General features: G+C 43.4%; 1 protein-coding gene across 2 annotated transcripts in view; it reads left to right on the top strand.

The window, feature by feature from the left end:
• The window catches only part of GFRA1 (GDNF family receptor alpha 1), a 211948-nt gene that overhangs the window by 50741 nt on the left and 146867 nt on the right, over window positions 1–14340 (top strand). Inside the window, exon 4 of one of the 2 annotated variants that reach the window (XM_039237361.1) lies at window positions 11628–11642. The exons of the other annotated variant lie outside the window; for it this stretch is intronic. Coding sequence (XP_039093292.1) covers window positions 11628–11642 — 15 coding nt within the window. The remainder of the gene's footprint in view (window positions 1–11627; window positions 11643–14340) is intronic. 2 annotated transcript variants of the gene reach the window in all.

Genomic DNA, 14340 nt, shown 5'->3' with positions numbered 1-14340 from the left:
GGGGCAATACTTTAGGGTTTAATGTTTGCTCACGTAATAAACATTGATCCTGCTTCCTCAGGAACAAGTACGACTAGGAGAGAATGAATGCCCCTTTGCTGGACATGTTTTCTCCTATAGTACCCCTGGGCTGTGTCATTCAATGCTTGGGGGCTGGTGGCCATGGGGAGTAGCCTTTTTGCTTTTAGATCCCAGCAGGTACATTTTATTCCTTTATTCCCTGCTTCTACTAAGTGCCATCTGTGTGCCAGGAGCTAGGGGCGCCTGGGTGGTTCAGTCGGTTAAGCGTCTGACTTCTGCTCAGGTCACGATATCACTGTTTCTGAGTTTGAGCCCCGTGTCAGTTTCTGTGCTGACAGCTCAGAGCCTGGAGCCTGCTTCAGATTCTGTGTCTTCTCTCTCTGTCCCTTCCCCGATCGCTCGCTCTCTCAAAAATAAATAAATATTAAAAAGTAATTAAAAAAGGTTTTAGGGGCTGGATGTGCCTTAATCCTCTAAGAGCATCTGTGATTCCTGGTGTATCGGATGGTGATGCGGAGCTTTAAAGAAGGCAGCTCACTTTGCCAATGGCAGAGTCCAGGTCACAGCTCAGGCACTGGGACTCCAGAGCCCATATATGTCCTGCCTGCACTGGCTTCCCTCCTGTCCCCTCACCTCCCACTCCATTCTCTTCTTGAATCCTAGAAGGATGACAGCCGCATCAGCTGCATGCGCTTCTGTGGCTCCAGTCTGTGTCCTTGGGTTGGACTTTCCCCCCTTTCCCTTGGCTTCTTCCTGGAATTCTTCTCTTTTCTTCTGACTCTGCATCTTGTCCCTATGTCCTTATCTAACCTTAGCTGTTGCCATAAACCTACTGAGACGGTTACATTTGTTTTTTCAAAAAGGAGAATTTAGAAAGTTTTTAAAGATAAAAGGCTCACCTGGGTGGTTTCTGCAGTTGGACCCCAAATCCATAGATAATAAAAGCAGAGAAAAAGTATGGTTGGGGGTTCCAGAAATAGAGGAGTTTAGACATGAAAAAGTATTATGAATGTGGCTCAAGTTAACTCTTTGTGGGTGTTTGATGGAATGAGGTACCTTAACTGTTGTCCTTGCACACATCTATCTGTTAGGTATTCATTAAGAGACAGTGTAGGATGGTGGCTAAGAGTTGGCTTGTGAAGCCAGACTGCTTGGGTTGAATCCCAGATCACTTGCCTCCCTGTGACCTTCAGTAACTTTAGTTAACCTCTCTGGACCTCTGTTTCTTTATATGTAGAATGAGAAAAATAATGATAGCTAATTTTTAGGGCAACTAAAAGGATTAAGGCAGTCTGTGTAAAGAACTTAAAATAGTGGGTGATCTACTGAAGGCTCTGAAAATGTATCAGTTATTATTAATGTGAAGATGTGTCTACTACACTCTAATATTCCGCCTTGGATTCTGGAACTCTACTGGACAGAACGTCATGGTGCTTTCAGCCTAGCTGGAGAGAGAGAGAGAGAGAGAGAGAGAGAGAATGACGGGTGTGCATTAGTGCACCAGGGAGATGTGCAGGCGATTGGGGGTGCATAGCAGAGTCCCTAGGAAGGATTTCGGGGATATACAGGAAAGAGCCGTAGATCTGAGAAGGATGGCAGAAGTTTTCTGGTCAAACCGTCTTTGGGACCTAGAACACTTAAATGGTTTGTCCACATTTGTGAAGAGGATTTATGGTAGATCTAGGCCAGAACCTGTACCTCCTGAAACTGAGGTGGGGCCAGAGTGCACTGTGGGGCCAAACCTCCTCCTTAAAGATGTGGGCCAATTTGCCAAAACCTATTTACTTCCCAAATCACCGTAATCAGCAATGCTTGATGTTAAGGGCAGCTTCTCTGAACTCAGACTTTAATTGTCTCTGGCTCCTGGGAGCTCTCCTGATAGTAATTTGTGCCAAGACATCAGAATAATGATGATGGCCATTGTCTTATGTTTACTTTAAAGTTGTCTATCCTGGTAATGATCACCTGGCAAAGAGAAAGACTTATCTTGTTGGACATTTGTAAATATCTAGTTTGAATTTAGAAAACTGGGCAGCCAATCCAATTAAAACCTGGCTCTCGCCTGACCTGCCTGAGGAATGCATAAGTGATGAAGTTACCCAGTTGGCTTGGAAAGAGCATCTTTTATGTTGGAGGGGGCGGGGCATAGAAATTGATTCAGGAAGGCATGAGAACCTTGAAGATTTTAGATGGCTGATAATTTATCTGTAATGGGAAAAATACTTTAGCAAGATAATATCTTGGGATAAATTTGAAACCACCAGCCATATTATGGATGTGTTTGTGGATGTATGTGAATTGCAGGGAATGAAAAATTTTTTTTCTGTGAATGTAATTTAGCGTGGATAAGATGACGAATAAGCTGTATGCAGTGAGAGCCCATTTGACATAATGTGTGTAATTTTAAACTTAAAACCATCATGCTTTAAAACTGGAAGGGACCTCAGAGGTCAAACCAGTTTGTAGCTGGAGGAAGTGAATCCCAGAGAAGATGAGTGGTTTTGCCTCTAATGGGACCTAGAATCAGATATTTAGACTATTGTGTTTGGAGACTTTTTAGAACAGAAGGCTTGATCACAGCAGGCTCATTTTTAGTATTTTTTTTCACCAATAGTGGGCTAATGGCATTGCTAATCAGAGCCAAACTGATTTCTTCCCAAAGGTGGACTGATGCATGCTTCAGCCCTTTGCACATGTGGATGCTTAATAAAAATATTTTCTGTGATACTCCCTAATTAATACTCAATTATGTAAGTTTAGGAAAATTCGAACAATATTATTTACCAAACTCTGTTGTTTGAGCTTTTAATATGGCTTCTATGATTTCTCAATTAGCTGATTTAAAAGAATTCAGAGAAAGTCATGTATGCTTTTCAAAGAAAAACAGTGGTTGCTAGAGGGATTGAGTTTAATATAGTTTCATATCATAGAGGTTTTAATAATGCAGTCTAAAGTATTTGTACATGAATTCATTAAGCCCAGATTAGTCTTATTATAATTACTCAAAAAGTAATTCAATTTAGGAGAAAACATTTTAAATGGATATAAAATACACTGTTAGCTGGGAAGCCATACTGTTCTACTTTATCAGCTCCATAAAGTACTAGCAGATTTGAACATAACTTTCACAGTATACAGAATGCAATCATAAAAAGTATTATTCCTAAATCTATTTTTTTATGTTCTTTCAGTAGTTAAGAGCTTTATCCCTCTGTGCTAGGAATGAGATATACTAAGGATAGCATGTCATAAAAATCTTAGGGACTTACTAGCTTGCATTGAGTGCAGTGGCTTCCCCGAGTCAGTGCAGGCTGATGTGTTACAGGCATGCGGCCTAAAATTGATGTTGGTAGCACATTTTCTAGAAAATGTAGCAGGAAGCTACTTTGGAGCTTTAAAATTTTTTTTTTCTTATTCACAAATACTAAAAGATGTTTACTGAGTGCCACGTGCCTTCAGAGGTACACCAATGACAGGCCAAGTATTGGTCTTCGTTTCTAACATGATAGAAGGGAGAAGAGGCCTGGAGCAAGGAAAACCATAGAACTTTCCCTAGCCTGCATCCAGAGGGAGACAGAGAAGAAAAAGGAGAAGAGATACCAGGTCCACCTGCATGAAAGAATGGGTTAGTTTTTGGCACTGAGGGCTGGAGACTGAGGAGTGAGGTCTTCCAGCTTGTGCTTAATAACCAGGAATCTCAGGGCTGTGTTCAGTTTGAGCTGCCTGAGTGTGCCTGGGGGACACTGGGGGAGTCTGGAAATGGGCTGTGTGGCCACAGGGCTGCCTGAGCTGTCTGGCTTTGGAGACACAGAAAACTAATCACAGCTCCTGCGTGGTGCCATGCGGCCAAGCCGGGAGCTCTGGAAGAGCTTATGCTCTGGCTCTGCTCCAGGAGAGCATGGACTTGCACCTGGATAGGAAGGGGCTTAAATGGCTTGTTGTATTCACCCTTGAAAAATTATTTAATAAAGCAGCGACACCCCCCCCCCCCCCCCCCGTTTTTAAGACAAATTCTTCCTAGAACTCCACTGTCCCTGGCAGAGTGGGTCTCAGTCCCACTGTATCCACGCTGTCCCTACCTTCTTTGAACCCTAGGCCTCATGGAGCATGGCTTCAAACATGGATCAAAGCCCAGGGCAGGGCTGTGTCAGCCCTTTACATGGTGGCCTTGAGAAATAATCACAGGTCCAGAAGAGACAGGCAACATCAGAGGGATGAGTGGCGCCAAAGAGAAAGACCAGGCCCTGACTCTCTGAAATTTCTGGGTTTTAATCACAACCCTTTAGATCATGAGGATGTTATTGGATTGGTGTCTGATATCGAACATTAAAAATAATTCATTCATTATGTAATATTTGGAAATTGCTTTTGAGTTTTTAAATGGCATATAGCTACATGATAAGAAGGAATTAAAACGATCATTTTATTTTAATGGATTTTTTCTCTTCTGATACTTTTACCATCCTATATAAATCACAAAGGCTTTCCAAATGGTAGGCAATCAATATATGTGTGTTGACTAATAATCCTACAATTTATAGAAATCTTTCTGAGTACTAGTTATTGTGCATTTTTGTATGCATTACCTCATTTAATTTCCATAGCAATTTATGAGGTAGCACAGAAATTAGCTATTGTTATTATCTGTGTGTTGCTGACGACAAATGGAAGGCTTGGGGAAGTTAAAATGATTTTCCCGAGATCTCACAGTTAGACATGGAACCAGCTCTGACTTCGAGACCTGAGCTCTTTGCTATCCTGTTCTACTGCTTATTATTATAATAACATTAACTTTCACTTATTGATCATATACCATAAACCAGCTGCTATGTGCTAATAGCACATGTATCTGGGTTGTCCTTTTGAATTCTAAAAGCAAGCTTTACTGTATCCATTTTCTAAATGAGGAGACTAAGACCTAGATGGGTTAAATAGCTAACCCAAGATGGCCAGGATGGTGGACTAGCAAGGAATGAACTTAGTATTATTTGATGCTAAAGTCCATGCCCTCTACTATGGTTAATTATTCCAATTTGATCCTGATGATAGCTGCAGGGGAGGGAAGAAACTTCTCTCTTCCATCTCTGTTTTATAGATGAGAACATAATCTATGAGAGGGTTCCTCCTTGGTTTCCACCTAGCTGAGGGACCAGGACCCAATCTTAGGTCATGGGATCCAGTGGCCATGATTATGCGGTAACAGGCACTACATCATATTTGGGAGAGAAGGAGTTAACCCAGCCTGGGAAGGCCGCCTGCCATTTTTGGACCTCAGCTTTGTCAATGTCAAGCACTACTACTCTGGAGTGCTGGTATTCAACAAGAGAGGAGAAGGCATTGATGCGCCCACTTTTCAACAAAGGAGGAATTGACTTCATTCACAGAGATTTATAGAAGTATAGAGTCTGAATTCTAGTTACTCTTCATACTTATGTGTATGAAATCTGGTTTTTGAAATCTGGCAAGGGGAGAGCTCAGCCGATCTTGAGATTGATTTTGGTTTATGGCGAACCTTACCCCATTCAAGGAAGCAATGTTCATTTCAGCTGTTCCCTACGTCCCTCTCTTTGCCCCTGGTTAGTTGGGTCCCAGCAAAATTTACAGTGCTTTACTGTAAAAGCACTTGTACTTGAAAGAGAATTTTCTTTCTGTAGCTCAAACCACAGGAGGACTCACAAGACAGCTATCTCCCCAGGTGAGACTTCTTAAATGGGAGTTAAGTGCATGCATTTTCAAGAAACTAAACTCTCCTCATATATAATTTAACCTAGAAAAGAAAGCAAAATTGAGAGAGTAGTATGATTACATTGTTTGAGAACTGGTAACTTTACCTCCCCCAGTCTTGTGGAAGTCGGGCACACTTTCTCTGTTTGGCATATCTTTAATGCTGTGGGGTGTGGGCTGAGTGTGATGTTGTAATAATAGTGAAGGTTTCTCTAACCATCGCCATGGACTGTGGATTGAAATAGTAAATTATTCCTAGCAGACTGACTGGGCGATGAGACTGTCATCCAGTTCTCCTCATAAAATAAAGCAATAGATAAATAAAGGAGACCCAACTCACTTAACCCGCGTGCCTCTGTGCACTGCTAATTATTAACCCAGGAGCAAGAGAGGGGTTCACCCAGAGTGTAGTTAAATCATTTTTAATAGAGGTAAACACTAGCATGTGGATGAGTAGCACTCAAGAAAGTTTTTAATCAGCAACGTTTAGGAATCACCCAGCCTAATTGCCATAACTTATTAATAATAATAAGTAATCTAGTCTTTTTATGGCCCCTGCCTCTGGAGTACTCGGTGCATTAAAGATCTCTAGGGTGTGAATTCTCTCAGTAACTGTGGGGGAGGGGAACAAGGACCTCGATGCTAGCGAAGGAAACTGGGTATCAAGGGTAAGAAAGACAAATATGAGTTCCTTTGTATTTTCTTCTCCCCACATCTGAGTCATCTTATACATAGCCTTTCATCTATCTATAGGACCAGCATGGCTCCAGGGGGTGGGGGTGGGGCTGGAGAACAAGCTTTCTTTGTTCCTGTGACTGATTGAGGGAAGTGAGTGTGAGCAGAGCTTTGTCTGAAGGAGTTTATTTCCTCTACACAAGTGTCCCTGGTGTCCTTTGGGCTCAACCTGGCTGGGTAGGTGCTGGTGACTCCCAGCCCCGTGCTTGTGTGATTTCCCACTCCTGGGGGAGAGGAAGGATGGCACGGAGTCTTACTGTCAGAGTGAGTCTTAACGGCAGCTGATGGGAGAGTGTTCCTGTAAATTATCCCTCCTGAACCTGCCCAACACTGTGGGTATTAAAATATCTCCAACTAATCAACAAGGAACTTCAAGTGCAGAGTGTGTAAGTGATTGACTCCCAAATAATTCTGAGTGATTGGTTAGGCTAAAAGGAGAATATCTCACTCAAATGTAAGGCCTTTTGAGTTTTGTAAGTGACAAGTCCCTATGGTTTGGGAGTTAGGGGTGATGGACATGAACACCAGAGTACAAGGTAGTAAGAGTATTTGTGTGGCTAATACCTTCTGAGGTCCAGAATTTGGGGGAGGTAAAATGTAGCCAGACAGCACAGGATTTATGGTCTCCTCACTTACTTTCTGTTCTTCTTCTGCCCATGAATCATTTGAGCTTGAGCCTGGATGGCTGTTTCAGTCTGGAGAAGTGAAACTTTAAAGAAGGTACCCAAGCCATTATTATACAGAGCAAAGAGCTAACTAATGCTAAGAGCAGAATGATTTATGCCACAGACTACAAAAGACATAAATTTAGAGTGTAAATTACAAGATAACTCATGTGCAAAATTGTTGCAATATTTATACTGGTGTTTATTAAAATTTACATTTGAATAAAAGGTGCAAAATGTAAATGAAGCTGAAAAAGAGTTTTTCTTTTTCTTTTTTTTTTATCTGAAATAGCTTATACAAAATTCGAGAGTTTTTTTGGAATGAGGATATGAATAGTGCTCTATACAGGTTTGTCTGCTAAAGCGTGAAATATACAATGAAATTGTAAGGAATAAGGTCACTAAATCCCTGCCTGAATTTCCTCCCTCCCTGCCCACTGATACTTTCCAGTGATTCAAATCACTACTGAATTTCTAAGGAAGTGCTCCCTGTCAAAAGACATGGATAGGAGGTTGAGGATCCGAGACGGATGTCGAGACTGGATCCGTATTTAAAAGACTAATCTTATTTCACTGATGTTTTCAAGGTTGGGAATTTTTGTCTGTATTCATTAGAGGAGAATGATAAATCTCTAATTTGTACTTTGCTAATAATAGGGATGAGCCTTTGTGCTTCATTATAGTTAAATGAATCTCATGTAGTCCTGGCTGAATCTTTCGTGCCATGTGTGACCTTGGGAAATATCTACTTGTGTGGGACTCAGTTTCCTCCTCTGTAATTTGAGGGGTTGGACCACATGAGGACTAAGAGAAACGAGACCTTTATATATCCCTCTTGTGTGGGCTCATACGATGCCAGACATTTAGGACCCAACAAGGTGATGAAGACCCATAATTCTTGTCCTCAGGAGCTCGCGGTCTATATAAATAACTAACCATAGTTTGAGCTGTATTTGCAAAGTGCACAATCTACTCTGGGAGCAGAGAGGTAGAAACAGAACCTTCCCTCTCGGTGGGGATAGGCACTGAGAAACTTCACAGGGGCTGTGACATTTGAAGGCTGAGGAGGAGGGCTCCTCCAGGCGTGCAGGCTGGTCAGAGGGTAAGTGGTATGGACTGCATGTTCCAGGCAGCAAATGCACGTGATGAGTATATTTAGGGAGCTACACACGGCCCTTCTCACAAGCTCTGGACAGTGTTGAGGCATGGCAGGTGAGCCGTCCATACACTGCGTTGTCAGAACTTGTACCAATGGTAAATGACAGAGGTTAGAAAATAATAGAGAGCGTATATAAGTTAGGGCAGAGTTGAAGTTGTGCTGTGATAGCACCAATATGCCCATTTATATCCCAGTTAACTTTCGTGAGTGTGAGGGATAGGGTGGTGGTTTAGCCAATTCCCTGGGCACTGTGAGCCTGCAACCTGATGTACGTGTGCCACAGTCTACGTATGCCCTTGGGAGTGTGTGTATTGCATATGAATGACACCCCTCATGAAGCTCACAGCTATGCCAACGGAATGAAGACTTCCCACAGGTTTCCCTCCTTGCGGTCTGTTTAATCCACAGGAGTGTGTTTCATCTGCACCTTTTATGGACTTTCCACTCTCTGTGAACTTGTCAGAACTGATTTTTAGCTCTTGGCAGCAAATTTAGAGGTTGATGATACAGTTCTTACTTAGCTTTTAATATGAAAATAAAGTTTTAAAATTCAGATTATAGATGTAAGGCATAGTCATTGTCAAAAATTAAAGAATACTTGGGGCGCCTGGGTGGCTTAGTCGGTTAAGCGTCCGACTTTCGCTTAGGTCATGATCTCGCAGTTCATGGGTTCGAGCCCCGCGTCGGGCTCTGTGCTGACTGCCAGCTTAGACCCTGGAGCCTATTTCAGAGTCTGTATCTCCCTCTCTCTCTGACCCTCCCCTGCTCACGCCGTCTCTCTCTCTCTCTCTCTCTCCTCTAGAAATAAATAAAACTATTAAAAAAAATTAAAGAATACTTACAGAAGATTTAAAAAAGTGACCCCAGATTCCATCACCTGAAGACAAATATTTCCATGATGATCTTCCTTCATGGAGATAAACGCTTGCTTGGACGTGCATAAGTGGGCCAGGATACATGTTCCCTGTTGCTGTCTGATCTGTTTCATTCAACAGTAATCAAAGTCTTTAAATAACCACTTTAAATGGCTGCACCCTAATCTGTCATGTGGGGTAAATTATTGTTGGCTTGATTCCCTATAGACAAATAGGCAAAAATTGTTGGTTTGCCATTGTACACCACGTATGTGATGAACGCCCACGTAGACTTATTTTTTTTTCTTTTTTTTTTTTAATGCTTTATTTATTTCTGGGAGAGAGAGAGACAGACAGACAACGTGAGCAGGGGAGGGTCAGAGAGAGAGGGAGACACAGAATCTGAAGCAGGCTCCAGGCTCTGAGCTGGCAGTCAGCACAGAGCCCAACGCAGGCCCCGAACCCATGAACTGTGAGATCGTGACCTGAGCCAAAGTCGGACACTCAACAGACTGAGCCACCCAGGCGCCCCTGCGTAGACTTATTTTGTACCTTTACTTTTTTCATTAGATTAAATTGCTGGAAGTGGTACTGTTAGGTCAAAGACTATATATTTAGCATTTTCTTACAGGAGTCAAGCTGTCTTCCAGGAGTTTGGTACCTATATCTACCACCCCATTAGCAGGGTTGGAGCAGGTTCATGTCTGGGTGGTGTGGTGTTCCTACCAGCACTGTATTCCACCATCAAGTTCCTAAATGAGAAATACGAGCAGACAAGAGTACTGTAGGGGTGATTGGGAGGCAGTTAGAAACAGAACGAGCCTCAGTGCACATACAGGATGTCACAAAACGGGCATCTGGGTGGCGTAGTCGATTGAGCGTCCAATTTCAGTTCAGATCATGATCTTGCGGCTCATGGGTTCGAGCCCTGCATTGGGCTCTGTGCTGACAGCTCAGAGCCTGGAGCCTGCTTCAGATTCTGTGTCTCCCCCTCTCTCTGCCCCGCCCCTGATTGTGCTTTGTCTCTCTCACTATCTCAAAAATAAATAAACATTAAAAAGGCTTTTTAAAAAAATTTTTTTTAATGTTTTATTTATTTCTAGGAGAGAGAGAGAGAGACAGCGTGAGCAGGGGAGGGTCAGAGAGAGAGGGAGTCACAGACTGAAACAGGCTCCAGGCTCTGAGCTGGCAGTCAGCACAGAGCCCGACGCGGGGCTCGAACCCACGAACCGCGAGATCATGACCTAAGCAAAAGTCGGACGCTTAACCAACTAAGCCACCCAGGCGCCCCTAAAAAGGTTTTTTTAAAGAGATGTCAGAAAGGACCTGGCATATGCATGTATGTTCACCAAAAGACATGTACAAAAATATTTGTCACAATTCCCTAATTGTCAAACACTGAAAACCGTCCATCAACATTACAAAGGGAAAATAACTTAGGATATAATCACACAGTGGAATACTATGTAGCAGTGAGAATGAGTGATATGCTATGTGGAGCATGGATGATTCCCACAGTCACCATGTAGCAAAAGGCAGACAGTGTGAGTGCATTTCTATGAAGTCTCAGAACAGGAAAAAACAAATGTAAGGTATTAGAAGGCATGCTAGTGGTTACCAGTAGAGGGATACTAGTGACTGTTGATGACTTTTGTTAGATGTATGTTTCCCAGTACCAGACATAGTGCTTGGCATATGGCGTCTCAAGTAATTGTTGAAAAAAATGAAGTCATAGTTTTTCACCTTTTAACAGACTTTGACCTAGGATTAATAGGAAGATATGGTGTTATTAGTTGTGAGTTATGTGTGGAGAATTCATACAAATCTTTTTCCTCTGTGATTTAAATTTGGAACCTTAGTATATTCGTAGACCCTTCCTCTGTTTATTCTCTTGTGTGATGGTGTTGCTTTTGTGTTATTTGTAAACCAGTCAGGCACTTGGTAGTGGGTGAAAAGATGGGTTTTGGAATCAGACATTTGGGTCCAATCCCGAGCTGATTGTAGCCTTGGATGAGTTCCTACAGTCTCGCTTTCCCCAATCTGCTGAGTAAAGATGAGAATACAACCAACTCTAAAGAGTCGTTGTGAAAAATAAGAATATTAATTTTAATAATAACCACTGAATTCTCTGTTTGCTATGTGGTGGTCACTGATCTAAGCTCTTAAAACAGAGGACATAATTTGTTTGATCTTTCTAATACTCCTATCTATTTGTGGTTTAGGAAATGTAAGCCACAGAGTTAGTTAAGTGTTGAGCCAGGATTTAAATCCAGGAGTTTCATTCCAGAGCCTGAGCTTGTAACCACTGCCTCTGAGTTAAGGGAAATATTGTACAGAGGGTGCTCAGCGAAGTCAGCATATGTTAGCTGTGATTATCATCATCATCATTTGCAATATCATTATTAATATTTTTTTTCTCCTCTCTCTCTCTCCCCCCTCTCCTCCCTTGGTTTTCCACCCTCCTGGCAGATATTTTCCAGCAAGGTAAGTTCACCGTCTCTGTCTGCTTCGCCACTGGCTGTGCTCTTTTGGGGATAAGGGTATCCTCTGTGTGCAGAGGGTTGTGGGGCTTTGCATTCTCTGTGGGTTTGTCCCAGGGGCCGTAGAGGCACCAAGCCTCAGGTAGACTGAAGTGCCATTAGCCTCTATGGACCTCTGCTGTCTGGCCTCTGTCTCTGGACCATACTTGGAGGAAGGCGGGGGCTGGACACTTTGGGCAGACACAGTGGGGAGGGTCATAGCCAGTCTCCATCTTGAGACTCATGGGGTTGGTGAAGAGCAGGTGTCTCTGGGGGGTTCAGATGGAAACCTCCTGTCCCCCGGGGCTCCTGCATCAGTGCCAGCTCCTGCTTGGGCAGGGCTCTAGATGTGGGCTCTACGTGGAGGGTACGTTGCTAAAGAAATGTGTCCTTGTCCTGAGAAGAGGTATAAGTTAGACGATGACATGATACCTTCAACCCAGGTCTGTCTGGAAGCCCCTCCAACCATGCCTGGGATGGAGATGGAGCCCGGTGAGGGCATGCAATGTCTTATCTGTCTTGCCAGCCAAGGTCACGTGTTCTGGTGAGCTGGAGATGGAAAGTCTAACTGCATCTTCTGGTGTGCGTTTTAGTCCTCATTCAGGATGCACAACCCCTGTGCTCTGGGGTGCAGAGGGAGGCTCATGGGCATGGCCTTGTTGAACCTGCCAGACACACATGAAGGGGGAGCTGCATCTCCTCCCACCTTTTTCTAGATCACTGTCTGGAACTACTGGTTAGGATCGGCAGGGCATAACCATATTCAAGCTGGGCAGTATGTTGGTGGCACGCGTTCGCTACGTCTTTCTTGAATCCAAGGCTGGCTTGGAATACAAGACACCGGTTTAAAAATACATCTAGGCATCCCATAAATGGCTTCCGAATAATCTTACAGGCTTGATATTTTCACAATGATTATTTCAGCCCAAACATGCAGCGTGTGTTATGGAGAATGTCTGCCTGCTCGCTCTCACAGAAGCGCTGTTGTGGGTAACAATGAGGGGACTGTTGTGTTTGTCTTTTAAGAGTCTGGAGTCACAGACCTACTTTTATAAATAATTCATAAATCCCAACAAGCTATAAGTAATAAGTTCCATTTGGCTAGAGACTAAGAGATGAGCAAAATTGAAAAGGTGCCATGACTGTTGATGTAGCAGAAGCCCTGTGGCCGGGGCCCCTCAGTGCAGTGTGTCTTCCTTGACAAATTGGGGATTCATGGCGAAGCTCTGGGAGGAAAAGAGGGTTTTTTTCTTTTCTTTTCCTTTTTTTTTTTTTTTTGCATGAGCTAGATTCCACGCACCAGCCAGCACTGCATTGCATTTCTCCTTTTGAGACACACAAAGTGCTTGAGTTTGGAAAGTCTTTCTGGAGCATGAGGGCTGAGGCCACCAGAGAGTGGGAGAGAAAAGACTTGTAGCAGAACTGGCTTTTCTTCGAACGATTGTGAGCATTCACAGTTGTCATGGTTGGTATAAAAAATGGCTTATTAGGCTTCGTATGTCAAGTTTGCCTCCTTTTATAATCAGTCATGCCATTTGATGGATGGGATTTGCCTGTCAGTAACAATGATATGCAGAGCAAAAGTTATAATCATCTGCAGATCACTGGCTATCGGACTTAATAGCATCTTCCAGAGATGGAAGCTGCTAGCTGCCGGTTGCCCTGCATGATGGTGGGCGGTAGCTCCCGTGTAAGATGTTACTAGGATTTCAAATGAAGAGAACTGAACTTGATTTTGTGAATAATTTACATGGCTCCGGACTTATAGGACCGTTTCATATGGAGGGATAGTTTCTGAAACGGTAGCAAAGAACCTGCCAGCTGGCACCTGTTCCTTACTCTTGCTTATGGCCATTCTGCCAATGAAATCAATGCTCAGTAAAATGTGACAGTTAAAATGTGTTGCATGGGGCACCTGGGTGGCTCAGTCAGTTAAGAGTCTGAGTCTAGATTTCAGCTCAGGTCATGATCTTGCAGTCTGTGAGTTCGAGCCTTGTATTGGGCTCTGTGCTGGCAGTGTGGAGCCTACTTGGGATTCTCTCTCTCCCTCTCTCTCTGCCCCTCTCCCATTAATGCTATGTCTCTCTCTCAAAATCAATAAACTTAAAAAAGAAAAAAAAGAATGTGTTGGTGACAACCACATCAGACTCGGACAAAAGGTTCTGTGTCTTAGAGATAGTCAAAAACGTGACTCCGCAATGTCTACTGTGGTTGACACTCTGTTCCAGAATTGTGCCATTAATTTGAAACGTGGGGGGTTGAGAAGGGTACTGGAAATCAACAACCAGAAAACTCTGTGGCTTCAGATGAACAGAAACCACTGGGTCATTGCTGAAGCTCCATCACATGCAAGCTGGGAACTCCGAGTGTCCTTGGCCTCCTGACTGTGCCCTGGGCGTCCAGGCCCTGCCTGCTTCTGCTTGCCTGATGGGTCGTGGGCAGTTGCGGGAGATGCTCCTTTGTCATTGTGCACGTCTGGCGGGAAGGGAGTGAGGCCTAGCTGCCCCGAGGAGAGCCTGCCCGTTTGGGCTGCTGTGCACCATGGCAGGCTGAAGAGGAAAGTAGCCTTACAAGTTGACAACATCAGACATTCTCAGAGGAAACCAAAGTTATTTCCTCTGGATTGCATTATCTTTTATTTCACTACAGATCAATCTTGTTAT

Source organism: Hyaena hyaena, unplaced genomic scaffold (genome assembly GCF_003009895.1).
Source record: "Hyaena hyaena isolate Hyena2069 unplaced genomic scaffold, ASM300989v1 scaffold_124, whole genome shotgun sequence".
Taxonomy (NCBI): Eukaryota; Metazoa; Chordata; class Mammalia; order Carnivora; family Hyaenidae; genus Hyaena; species Hyaena hyaena.
The sequence above is the reverse complement of the archived record's forward strand: the minus strand, read 5'-3'. Positions and strand labels throughout refer to the sequence as shown.